This window comes from Pinus tabuliformis, chromosome 4_1 (genome assembly GCF_031772625.1).
Source record: "Pinus tabuliformis cultivar Carrire ecotype Pingquan chromosome 4_1, CPIR1, whole genome shotgun sequence".
Lineage (NCBI taxonomy): Eukaryota > Viridiplantae > Streptophyta > Pinopsida > Pinales > Pinaceae > Pinus > Pinus tabuliformis.
Window position 1 is genome coordinate 655,059,779 of NC_142303.1, and position 11,856 is coordinate 655,071,634.

The 11,856-nt window shown below is 40.3% G+C and overlaps 2 protein-coding genes across 2 annotated transcripts; both read right to left on the minus strand.

The window, feature by feature from the left end:
* Positions 1 to 5,362: 5,362 nt before the first annotated feature.
* On the minus strand, positions 5,363 to 6,220 carry LOC149177780 (uncharacterized). Its single transcript, XM_089421886.1, has one exon. It carries the CDS (start codon positions 6,218 to 6,220, stop codon positions 5,363 to 5,365), a length of 858 nt encoding a protein of 285 aa, XP_089278012.1.
* Positions 6,221 to 6,247: 27 nt separating this feature from the next.
* LOC149177781 (uncharacterized) lies at positions 6,248 to 11,480 on the minus strand. The gene is made up of 3 exons (XM_089421887.1): positions 11,448 to 11,480; positions 9,547 to 11,274; positions 6,248 to 9,403 (listed from the first exon to the last, which is right to left on the minus strand). The coding sequence occupies exons 1-3, from the start codon at positions 11,478 to 11,480 to the stop codon at positions 6,248 to 6,250; spliced, it is 4,917 nt and encodes a 1,638-aa protein (XP_089278013.1).
* Between the last annotated feature and the right edge of the window lie 376 nt (positions 11,481 to 11,856).

Genomic DNA, 11,856 nt, shown 5'->3' on the forward strand with positions numbered 1-11,856 from the left:
GACATTTTCAACTGTTGTTTTGAAGTGTGACTGCTTTTTCCAAATATCGGTTGAGTTGCTTCTTTTCACCTCAGAGTTTTGTTGTGCTTTTTAAACTGCTTTTTCCCATTCTTTTATGTCACTCTTGAAGATATTTTTACTGCTTTTTCCCATCCTTTTATGTCACTCTTACCCTCAGAGTTAATCGTTTGCCCTTTTGTTGTTGCTGTTCTTCTTCCCGCACTGTTTTTCGTCCCTAGCTTTTGGCAAGCACTGATTAGTATTAAATTATATACCCCATACACCAATTAAAACTACCTGCAGCCAACTCTTTAGCTGTATCTCCACAGACTTAATCTCCAAACCCCCAAAGCCGTGGTGCATCTTGAAGTAATAGCTCTTTCTGATGCGGTGCCGACGTAACAATCTCTCGACGTAACAATCCCTCGAGCATTCTAAAACACAAAAATGTTCCTCAGAAGTCTCTCCAGGTAACTTTGAGTTTCCTGAGTGTAGCTTTGAAATATTTACTTAAGCATTCTATTGCAAATTAACAAAGTTCAGTCGCTATCTGTTACAGGCTAACTTCTAAGCTTCCTTTCATTTGTTTAGAAGCTTCCATCACCAATATACTCTAATTGTCACAGGTATGAGTCTTTATTAATACAATTAATACTTCGACAGGTTTACGCAGTCATGAAAACAGAGCTAATTCATGACAATTATGGCGATAATTCTAGCATTTAGCACACTCATACATGGGTGATGCCATTGCTATAATATTTTCCACTTGAACTCCGTATGGTTGAAAAAGTTTAATGATGTTAACACAGACTATGCTCAGTAAAACTCTTTTTTACTAGGTCATGTGTTATAATATATTTCTGTTTGTGTAAAATAGGTTTCTCAACCCTATTTTCTACCTACGTTCTTATATTTACATACATATTTCATCAATGGTTTTGTTCGCGATATGCCTTCTGTCATTATCCTTTACTTTAATATTGATAATATTGCCTATTGGTGTTCTACTCATTTGTTCGATAAAACTTAATTTTGTGAAGAATATTCTCAACATTTTTGGAATTACAATTTTTTTGACATTAATTTTATATATATATATATATATATATATATATATATATATATATATATATAACTTTAATTGTGTGAAGAATATTCTCAATATTTCTAGAATTATAATTTTTTGGCATTACTTTGATAGATATATATATCAAAATTTTCAAGAAATTATAATACTTTATTAGCTGATCTGAATAGTGTCCAATGTGTTGTTCCTCCTTTCAAGCGTGCATGTTCATGTTTAGATGGTCATCTTCAGGGATGGTTGTCTTCAGGCGAGCGTGCGTGTTCATGTTTAAATGGTCGTCTTCAAGCATGGTTGTCTTCAGGCGAGCGTGAGATCACAATCAAGAAGGCATCCATGGGGAAGAAGTGCTTCTTTTATTCTTGCTACATGTAATGTTAGCAACGATTTGGTATTTTCTTATTTTTGTTTGTGCCTTTTCTTATTTTTGTTTGTGCCTTCCGGCCTCCTAATTTGGCATTGACCATGGTTTTTTAACGCCTCTATAGACATGGTCTTCGGAATGGCTACGGTCATTTAATTTCCAACTTTTAAGTTCTCCCTTTGACATTTAAGGTTTGTAATGTCATATTTAGCATGGTTTCTAATATTATATTTTGACTTTCTAAGCGCAATATACAATTATGGTTTTCAATGTAGTATCATTCTATATATGTATATTATTCTTTATAAAATATAATAATAATATCATGGTTTCTAATGGAATTAATTTTTTAATAGCAATATATCAACATGTTTTCTAATATTATGTTTTGACTTTCTAAATGTAATATACAATTATGGTTTTCAATGAAATATATTGGTAGGGGATAGTCATGGTGGTTATTGCCTTGGTCACTAGCAAGCTTCGTATCTGCTTGGCCATCTATAGAGGTTTCTTGATTTTGGGTAATTAACTTAACCTCTTGATTATGGGTAATTAATTTACTCTAAAATGAAACAAGACATTCAATGTGTTCCTTGTAATATAGATATAAACAAAACATCTAAAGAAAAGTAATTGCACAATGATCCAGTCCAAGAAAACAAGATTTTCCACAAACCAATTAACTCTTCTAGAAAAATTCAACAATTCCAATTTAATAATCCTACCGGCCTCTCTTTGTACCTTTTGGGACAATTGCTAGTATATCATATTACGATTTAATTTCAGCGTCTCTAGATATTGGGTTTTTAATTTCCGAATTTAATTATGTACAAAATGGGTGGTCGGACATTAACTTATTCTTATCTGTCTTTTCTTCAAATGAAATGATGTTATATGTGTGAAGAACAAATAAATTTAATACACATGTTTTTAATTCAACAATTTTTTATAAATCATGCATTTAATTTAGCAGTAAATTTTATTGAAGTACAAATTAGCAGTATTAACTTTATAGATATAAGTAGAGAGTATATTTATTTATTAATAATATTTAGAAATATTAATTTATTAAATTAAACATAATTGAATAGAATTTTTTATTATTGAAAACAAAATTATATATTTATCACTTTTAAAATAATAATTAAAAACATTTATAATTAATTACTACAACACATATATTTATAAATTGTTTTTTAATATAATTCAAGTTGGTTAAACATAATTAAAAAAAAAAATCAATAAATATTATATGCGGAAGTCATGGGTATCTGACTTTTCATTAATTTTAAATGAACATTACATAATCTTAGCGTTGAGATTCTTGTCTATTTCTCTTGTTTTTCTTTTTTCCTTGCTTACAAAACAAACAAAATTATATTTATCTTTATGATTATTGTATATTTGTGATATTTATGTTTATGTATTCATGTATATGTAATATTTTTTAGAAATAGAGTTTGATGAGAAGTAATATGCCCGTGTCTATAAATATATGTTTGTTTGTTAGAAATTTTACTTGTTAGATTTCAATTGCAAAATAACAATATTTTTTAGCAACTTTTTTAATACAACAATATTTTTTTGTCATTTTTTCAATATTTTCTTATTGTAATAAGGTAAAAACATTTTTTGGTTTTAGGGTTTTTATTTTATGGTCTACATACTATAAGTTTGAGTTCATTAACAATATTGTATAGGTATTGAAAAACACTTTGTTGATGTATTTATGTATATTTTTAGTCGGATCCCAAAATATTCCGGCAATTTGTAATCGACTTTAGCTCACCGTCAAGAGACTGATCTGTTGTTAAGGCCGACGGGCCATATTTTAGTGCATAGAGCTATGTAGCCATAACCCTCCAAACGCCTTAGTTTTAAGGTCGACAAGCCTTTCCACACCTACGTCCCTCGGCGGTTATGTGACTGATCCTAGAGAAACCAATCTGCAAGTTACATTCACCCCTTCGGCTCCTCGATCGTAAGATATAAACTCTGTGCAATAAGAGTATGGCTTGCCAGTCTGGCCACCCGAGTTATGAACGGCTATGGCTCCACCTTGGGATCGGGCGTATGCGCACGAGAGTATGGCCTATCAGTGGATGAATGGCCCTCGACCTTACGCCTTTTGTAGCGATAGTTTACAGCCTCTCGACACGACTCTTGCACTATGGATGAATGGGCCTTTGGCTCTGTATCTCGCGTAAAGCGCGTGGCTTCACGGCCTTTAGCCCCTTGTAGGAACAACCTTAATGACACACAACGATGAATAATATAGGAGTTTAGCAATGTGGCCTCAACTTCGTATATGACAACAAGGGCTTGACTCGAGAATCGTTAGGGGTCGACCTCAACAAGAATGACGGCCCCAATCTCTGCTGCGCTTGTGCATGGCCCGCACAAAATGGTGATCGACCTCATGACTTTAAATAGTGCGGAAACCCCCTTCCTTGTCTATGGTGTGGCTGACTCAGATCCTGTCGAGATCGAGCAGATCAAAAACCTGTCGTTAATGAGCATGGCCCTCTAACGCAACTGCTGTATGATCTTGCCGATGAGTGCGACTACAACGTTGGTGAGTGTGACTGTTGGCTTGAAATCCGACTTTCCCCATCAAAAGAAATCTCCTCATCCTTCCAATCCAACCAGAAGCTCTGCTCGCCCTTACAAACACTAATGTCATCCGATGTTAAATATTGACCCTTAAAGAGGATTTGACCCTTAAAGAGGATTTGATAATGCCAAATGGACCTCCAGATCTAATAAGGGTTCAATCTTAGCTTTGGATGATCAGATCATATACAATAGTCCTTAAATGACCTCCACGAAATAAATAAGAAAATAATAGAACAGATAGGGTGATAGTATCACAGAAGATGGGAAAATGTCGGCTAGGGTGAAAAATAATCCTATCGCAGTTACCACAAAAAAATTCAATCTTCTAAATAAAACAATACATGCCAATATGATTAACAAGGTTTTTTTGCCGGGTCAAATATGGAATTGGCCAAGCCAATTTTTCTATAAAATATCAATACTAAAAAGGAATCCACGATGATCTAAATGCCTTTTCCTCTGCCCTTTTAAAGGCTTAATGGATTATCAATAGATTATTTGTCTATAAAAAGAAGAAAAATATTAAAAAAAAAAAAATTACAAAAAAATTATAACTCATATCTATATGACACAAGTTTATATGTATTTTTTTTTAAATTAATCAATTTAATTAAACCTGCAAAAATAGTATAACTACTTTCAAAATATATCTTAACCTTTGATTTGTGATTACTATTAAGAATATTTTATAATGTTAAATCTTACTATTCATCTAATAATTATTGATAATTAAATTAAAATTCTGGAAGCCTTATTCCAAAATAGAGATAAAGTGTAATTAAAAAATTTAATATATTAGGTTTCCATAAATTATACTTCCATTTAATTTTATTTATGATATTGAACTTTTATTAATCCATGCCAATGTAGCAAAAATAGTATAAGTACTTTCAAAATAAATCTCAACCTTTGGTTTGTGATTACTACTAAAAATATTTAGAATATTCTATCAAAGTTAAATCATACTATTCTTTTTTCCCATGGAAAAATTCGTAATTTCATTAGTGGAAGAAATTACATTTTGTAGATGCATATGCATATTCCGATATTTCTATCGACATAAAACAGAACCGATGAAATATCAAAACCTACTACCAAAGTCTCTGGGTAGTAGCCCCAACAGAGTCAGGGAGGAGTCCAAAAAATAAACCAAAAACAGTCATGTAAATATTATCTTGGTCCACGCAGGGAGATAATACCAAAAATAAGTGCAGAGCCAATCATAATGGCCTCATAACAGTTCATAAACAACAAAATAAATATGTACAATATCTGAAATAACTGTCCAAAAATTAGACCATTATGTCCATAAAGGGTCTGTGATAGTACTGGTAGCTAACTCCATCTATCTGCTCAGTGATCAACCAGATGCCCTGCTCCCGGTTCACGCCTTCTTTGGAAAGACGGTCAACCTCTGTGTTCCGCTCCCTGTAGATGTGATTACATGAAAAGAAATCAAAATTGGAGATCAATCTTAATGCTTCATCAAGTATGTGTCTTAATGAAAAAGACCAGCAATAGGAACGCTTATTTAACCAGTCGCAGACAATCTTAGAGTCACCAAATAGTTGAAGAGCATGGCAGTTCTTCTCTGTAGCAAAACGGATGATGTAATAGGCTGCTGAAAGTTCAGCAAAGTTATTTGTGCCCCCTCTCAATCCCATGGATAGCCAGTAAGAGTGCCTCTCAGATAGGTGTAGGATAGCCCCCCCCCCACAACCTTCCCCTTGTGCAGCCCCATCAAAATATGCCCAGGGACGGATGGGATCAATCAGTTCTTGAGTGATGATGCGGGTACTAGTTATGGGTGGGTCATCAGGGATGAGGTCATAATCCGCTTTGATCAAGGCTGCAATGATAGTCCACCTAGGAGGGGAAAGTTGAAAAATGAGCTGATTACGGGCTATCCAGACAACCCAACAGAACAATAAGGGGAGATTTCTCAATTTGGGGGTTGTGACAGAGGAATACCAATTGTTCCAGGCCTTGTCCAGGGTGCCCGAGTGCCAAGTATGATTAGATGGTATAGCAGATGATACAAGGTTCCATAAGTGGCGAATGACCGGGCAGTTCAAGAAAATGTGGGAAGCAGTTTCACCCTCCTTATTGCAGAAATGACACCAGTGTGGGCCAAAGAAGGATCGCTTCATCAGGTTGTCCCCCGTTGGAATTTTATTTCATAGAATGCACCACATTAAAAGTCTGGATCTAGGAGGCGCCTTGAGTTTCCAGAGGTGTTTCCACCACTTGTGTAGTATGGGGGGCTTTTGAGGTTCCGCCAGCACAATGTATCCCTCCTTTGGAGTGTATCTCCCTGATTTCGCCAGTGCCCAGATGATCTCGTCATCACCCCTAGTCAATCGGATATGAGCCTCTAGGAGGGCTTGTATATAGTTCCTCCAGTGCTGCTGCCATGGTGGAGGAATGTTGAGTTGAAGTTTGGATTTCCAAGCCTGTTGAAGAAAAGAGGTGTTGTTCTCATCAGCAATGTGTTCAAGGTGTGTGATTTGTTGCTCCCTTAGGTGCAATAATAGGTCTGGAGGTAATCTGTGCATATTGCCGCAGCCAATCCACGGGTCAATACCAATGCGAACCCTGTTCCCCGAATGTATTCTCCAGGTGATGCCCACGCGGATGGGATCCAAAGCTTTCAGGACAACCTTCCAAATAATCGAAATACCTGTGTAGAGCCTTGCCGGTCTTCTAATCCATTCCAGTACATGAGCAGGGGTGATATATTTCGAGTAGGCCACTCTTGTCCATAGGCTGTCCGAAGCAACCAACTGCCAACCAAGTTTAGCAGCCAGGGCTGAGGAAAATTCATCAAGCTTTTTGAGTCCCCAGCCGCCCCATTTTTTTGGAAGTGTGAGGGCATCCCATTTAGCCCATGCAAATATTCTTCCCGGCTGATTACCCCTCCATAAGAATCTGCAGCAAAGATTTTGTATCCTCGCCAGAATGCCCCTAGGAATCCAGGCAAGTGACATCCAATAGACCGGGGTCGCTTCCAGAACACTCTTGATGAGTGTCAAATGGCCAGCTCGAGATAAGAATCTTAAGTACCAAGTACTTAGCCGCTTTTCCAACTTAGCAATGAGCCAAGTCCAGTCTGCAATCTTATATCCTATCGGCTTTAACTTGTATCCCAAATATTTCAGCCCCTCCTCCAGAGCAATCAATGTAAAGTTAAATCTGTGAAGTGCGTAATGAATTTCGTGCTGTGTGCAGGTCGCTACTGTCAATGTAGATTTTCCTTCATTGATGATCATACCAGTGGCCTTTTGAAATAAGGAAAATATATCTCTGATCGATGTTATATCCCCCACACTCCCATTGAGAAATATCAGCACGTCATCCACGAAAAGAAGATGAGTGAGCGTGCATTCATCTGTAATCTTAATACCAGAAAGTCTGCCTCTCCTATGCTCTTCCGTTATTAACCGTCCAAGGCCTTCCATTATCAAGAGGAAAAGCAGAGGGGAGAGAGGACACCCCTGTCGTAAGCCACGAGTCGACGAAAAGAAAGGGGATGCACTCCCGTTGACCAATACACTGAAAGGTATGTTAGTGATGCATCCCATTATCCATTTAATGAAAATAAAAGGGAAACCAAGGTGGGTAAGAAGCATTCTCAGATATAACCAGTTCACCCGGTCAAAAGCTTTAGATAAATCCACCTTCATTATCATACCTTTGCCTTTCTTGTTGTGTAGAGTGTGTAATACCTCCTGTGCCGTACCAATCGCTTCATGAATTTGTCTATCCTTCAGGAACACAAATTGTTCAGGCAGGATGTGCTTAGATAAGATAGGCTTCAATCTGTTTGCAATAATTTTGGCTATAATCTTATACAAACAGTTACATAGCGAAATAGGGCGAAATTCTTCAAAGGTGGACGGATTGTCAACCTTCGGGATCAGAGCAATGAAAGTGGATGAGATGGCAGCTTCCAACCGTCCCGAAATCCTTGACTCCTCCACAACTCTGAGTAGATCCGGTCCAATCAACTCAAAAAATGCCAAGTAAAATTCGATGGACCATCCATCAGGTCCAGGGCTTTTGTCCTTGCTGAACCACTTTAATGTATCCTCTAGCTCCCCCAAAGTGACCTCCTGAATCAATTCCTCCTCCTCGTCTTGATCCACATATCTTGGGAAGAGCTGAGCAACCCTGATAATTTCTGCTAAGTTAATCTCCCCGGGGTCACTGTAGGTCTGTTTAAAGTGTGAGTTTGCTAGAGAGGCAAGCTGGGGGAAAGTATGTGCTGTCCTTCCCTGTTCATCTTGCATTTGCCAAATAGTGTTGACAACTTTCCGCCCATTTGCAAATTTATGAAAGAATTTAGTATTTGCATCCCCTTCTTGAATCCAGATGGCCCTGCTCCTCAATCTCCATTTGTCTTCCTTTTCTTTTAGGTTCTTACCATGGGCTGAGTAGAGGGATGTGATATAATTCTTGTGCTCCTCAGATCTGTATAGTCCTCCCTGCTCTTTTTCAAATACCTCCAGTTCATACTCAATCTGTCTCAACGTTTGATCATCCTGTAGTCTTTTTTGATGGGCCCAATTTTTAGACATCTTCTTCAGCTCCGTTAAGTTGCTAATAAATCCGGCCGAAGCTGTGCCTCCAACCCCTGGTGGGTTTGTTTTCCAAAATTCAGTGACCATGCTGATATATGAAGCATCCTTAAGCCAGATAGAACTGAACTTGAAAGGACCCTTCGGCCTGTCCCTTCCTCGTCCAATTTCCATGTAAATTGGCAAGTGATCTGAGAGCCCTCCAGTCCCAACCCATTGTCTAATATTGAGGCCCATATCCATAACCTGTTCCTTGACCAGAAATCGATCCAACCTCCTAGCAAGGCCACTATCACCCACCCTATTATTCCTCCAAGTGGCCTGTAATTTTGCAACTGGGATGTCTATCAGGTGGTGAAGTTCCAATATAGACGAGAAGTAGTCTGAGAGAGAGTCCTTTTGAGCCCGCTGACCCCAAGATTCGGCGTAGCCTATTGAAAAATTTAGATCCCCACCAACAATCAGGTTTCCAGCAGAAAATTGTTCCAAATCAAGAAGGTGATCCCAGAAGGCAGGGCGATTCAGGCAAGGTCCATAAATATTGACAACTCTGAAGGGGGTCCCCAACTCAGCAGAGTGTACATCGACCCCAATAAAACCCTGCCCACCCCAGCAACTGATTTCTTTAATAGATCTAGTATTTATGCCCAAAGCAAGTCCTCCAGATCGGCCGTGTGCATCCAATCCTGAAAATCTCCAACCCGACAGATAAAGTTCCAGGGTCCGAGCAATTTCACTGGATTGTCCCAAGGTCTCCTGAAGGAAAATGATATCCAAAGAATCGACAGAGAGTAGCCGACGGAGTGCTAGTTTTTTGTCGGGCCTAGCAAGCCCTCTGCAATTGAAGGATAGGATCTTCATGGAGGGGGTTCGGGTAGGGTTGTTCTTGCTCTAAGAACCCCAGTGATAGTAGATTTCTTTCCCAAAGCAATGTCAACATCAGCTTGAGCTTGTGCAATTTTGAGATCAGAAGGACGACCTCGGGAGGTTTTGGTGGGGGGGGGTGGAGAATGTCCAGTCCAACCTGGTCCATAGTTGAAAGCCTCGAACGAGACCGGGTATTGTATCGAGGGGCCGAGGTCTCCGACAATGTAGTCGAGGTCTGCGGAGGGGGGTACGAAGCAGTACGGGGGAGTGGGGGCAAAGGTGGTGAGGGGAGGGGTAATGGCACAAATACTAGTAACAGGGGACTCCAGAGGGATATCAGTACCCGGACTCAATAACTGTTCAGATATTGTATTATGAATATCAGAAAAGCATTGTGTGGTGGGTAAGTGATAGGAATGCATACCCGAAGAAAAGGAATCTCCCGAGGCCGTCGCTGCAGTGCCAGGAACAGGTGGAGGGGGACGATGAGGCAGTCGACCACGCTTCCTCGGAGTGTTCTGGGCCTGCTCTGTTGAACGCTGACCAGGGCTCGATAATGTGCCTATTCCCCCAGAGTGAGGAGTAGAAATCCTATGAAATTCCTTAGTGGCTCGAGGCAATTCATCTCTAGCAGGGTCTCCATGTGACAGAGCATCCTGATCCGGCGGAACCTGGGGAAAATTCCTCACTGTTTGCCTGCTATTCCATTTGTTCAGTGGACAATCTTTGAAAAGGTGCCCCACCTTGTGGCAGCGCCTACATCTGAAGGGAACCCCTTCATAGTCCAGCATTTGTCTCCGTGTCGCATCCCTCCATTGTATATTGATATATTCCGGGAGTCCTCCCGAGAGGTCCATGTGTACTAAGATTCTGGCATATGCCATTCTTCCTATGGTGATATAAGATTCATCATGTGTTAGGTACGTACCCATGGCGTCCCCAATCTGTCTGAATATCTGCTCAGTCCAGAAATGTACAGGGAGACCTGGGAGATGTACCCAAACCGGACCAGTCCCCGCCTTTTCAGTCTCTGGATCAAACAATGGAGTCCATCTTCGAAGGAGGACTGGTGCTTGGTCAATGTGCCAAATTGTAGTGAGGACCCAATTGGTTTGGGCAATGCTTTTGAAGCGCAGTGCAAACCAACCCCTCACAAAGGTTTGAACACGAGGGGGTTCCGACAGATGGTGTCCCCAGACCTCCATCGTCCACTTCTGTAACCGCTCAACACTGTAGTGTCTGCCCCTAACACGTCCAACCAGTACCTTCTCTGCCGAGTCCATTGCCTCACTGAAAGGTGTGTCTTCAACTAGTTTTAAGAAGATTTCGTTGCTGCTCAAAGGGAGGCGCTTCTTCCTTTTTGATGTCCCTGTTTGTTTATTGTTCAATGCTGCCGCCATCCTATCCTCCGGGCCATCCACTAGTGCAGCCTTATCTTTCCCTGTCAATGGTCCCTTATCCTTTAGATTGTCGAAGTACCCTGTGATGATGCCAATGTCCGTGAAGTTGCCCTGTGGAGGGTTTCCCAGGTCTTGTGGAGCAGTAAGCACCGGTGCCCTGCTGTCTGATGCGAGCAGAAACCCTACCGAGGGTTTATTCGACTCATTCCCCACAGGAAACAAACCTGAGCCCGGCCCAAGGGCCTGTGTGTCTGTCGCACTCCCGCACAAAGCTTGCGATATGGGTTCCCTGAGCGGTTGAGGACCCGCATATTCTCGAATGGCCGTGGCTTCTGGAGCTATCGAAATAGTGGGTATGTGCTATTGAGTGAGTGAGGGTAGGGCATCAACTTCTGTAGCCAGATCTTGCTCAAAAGTTAAATAATCATCCATTGATGACCCGGTCTGTGGCCATATCGGCAGCTGTTCCGTAGAAACCACGGAGAAAACGTCTTTTTCCTCCATAACTGTCGAGAAACCAAGCTGACAGCTACCTGAGGGAATGTCGGTGGGGGACCAAAAACCATCTAGGGGTAATCAAAGATTAAACTAATCCGTTCAATAACTGCATGCAGATAAGGGGTAACTTGAAACAATCCGCGAAGGGGCCGGAAACCACGCTGGTGTGTTGAAAAAACTCTGCGGTAAGTAAACCTGTAGCCGAGTTCCAAAACCCCCGTCCGCCAAGTGAACCCGCAACTAAAAAACAAAAAACCAAAGGTTACGGAGATGGGTGAAGACCCACCCCAGTGCGCCTGTGAAATCTAACGCAGTTACGGAAGAAAACTTGTCCCACCATGACTGTCAACCAAGGAATTTAACCTGCACTAAACCCTAGTTCCACCATGATCTCCATCGGGAGCTCTTCTTATTTCTCCATATATATCCATCATACTATTCATC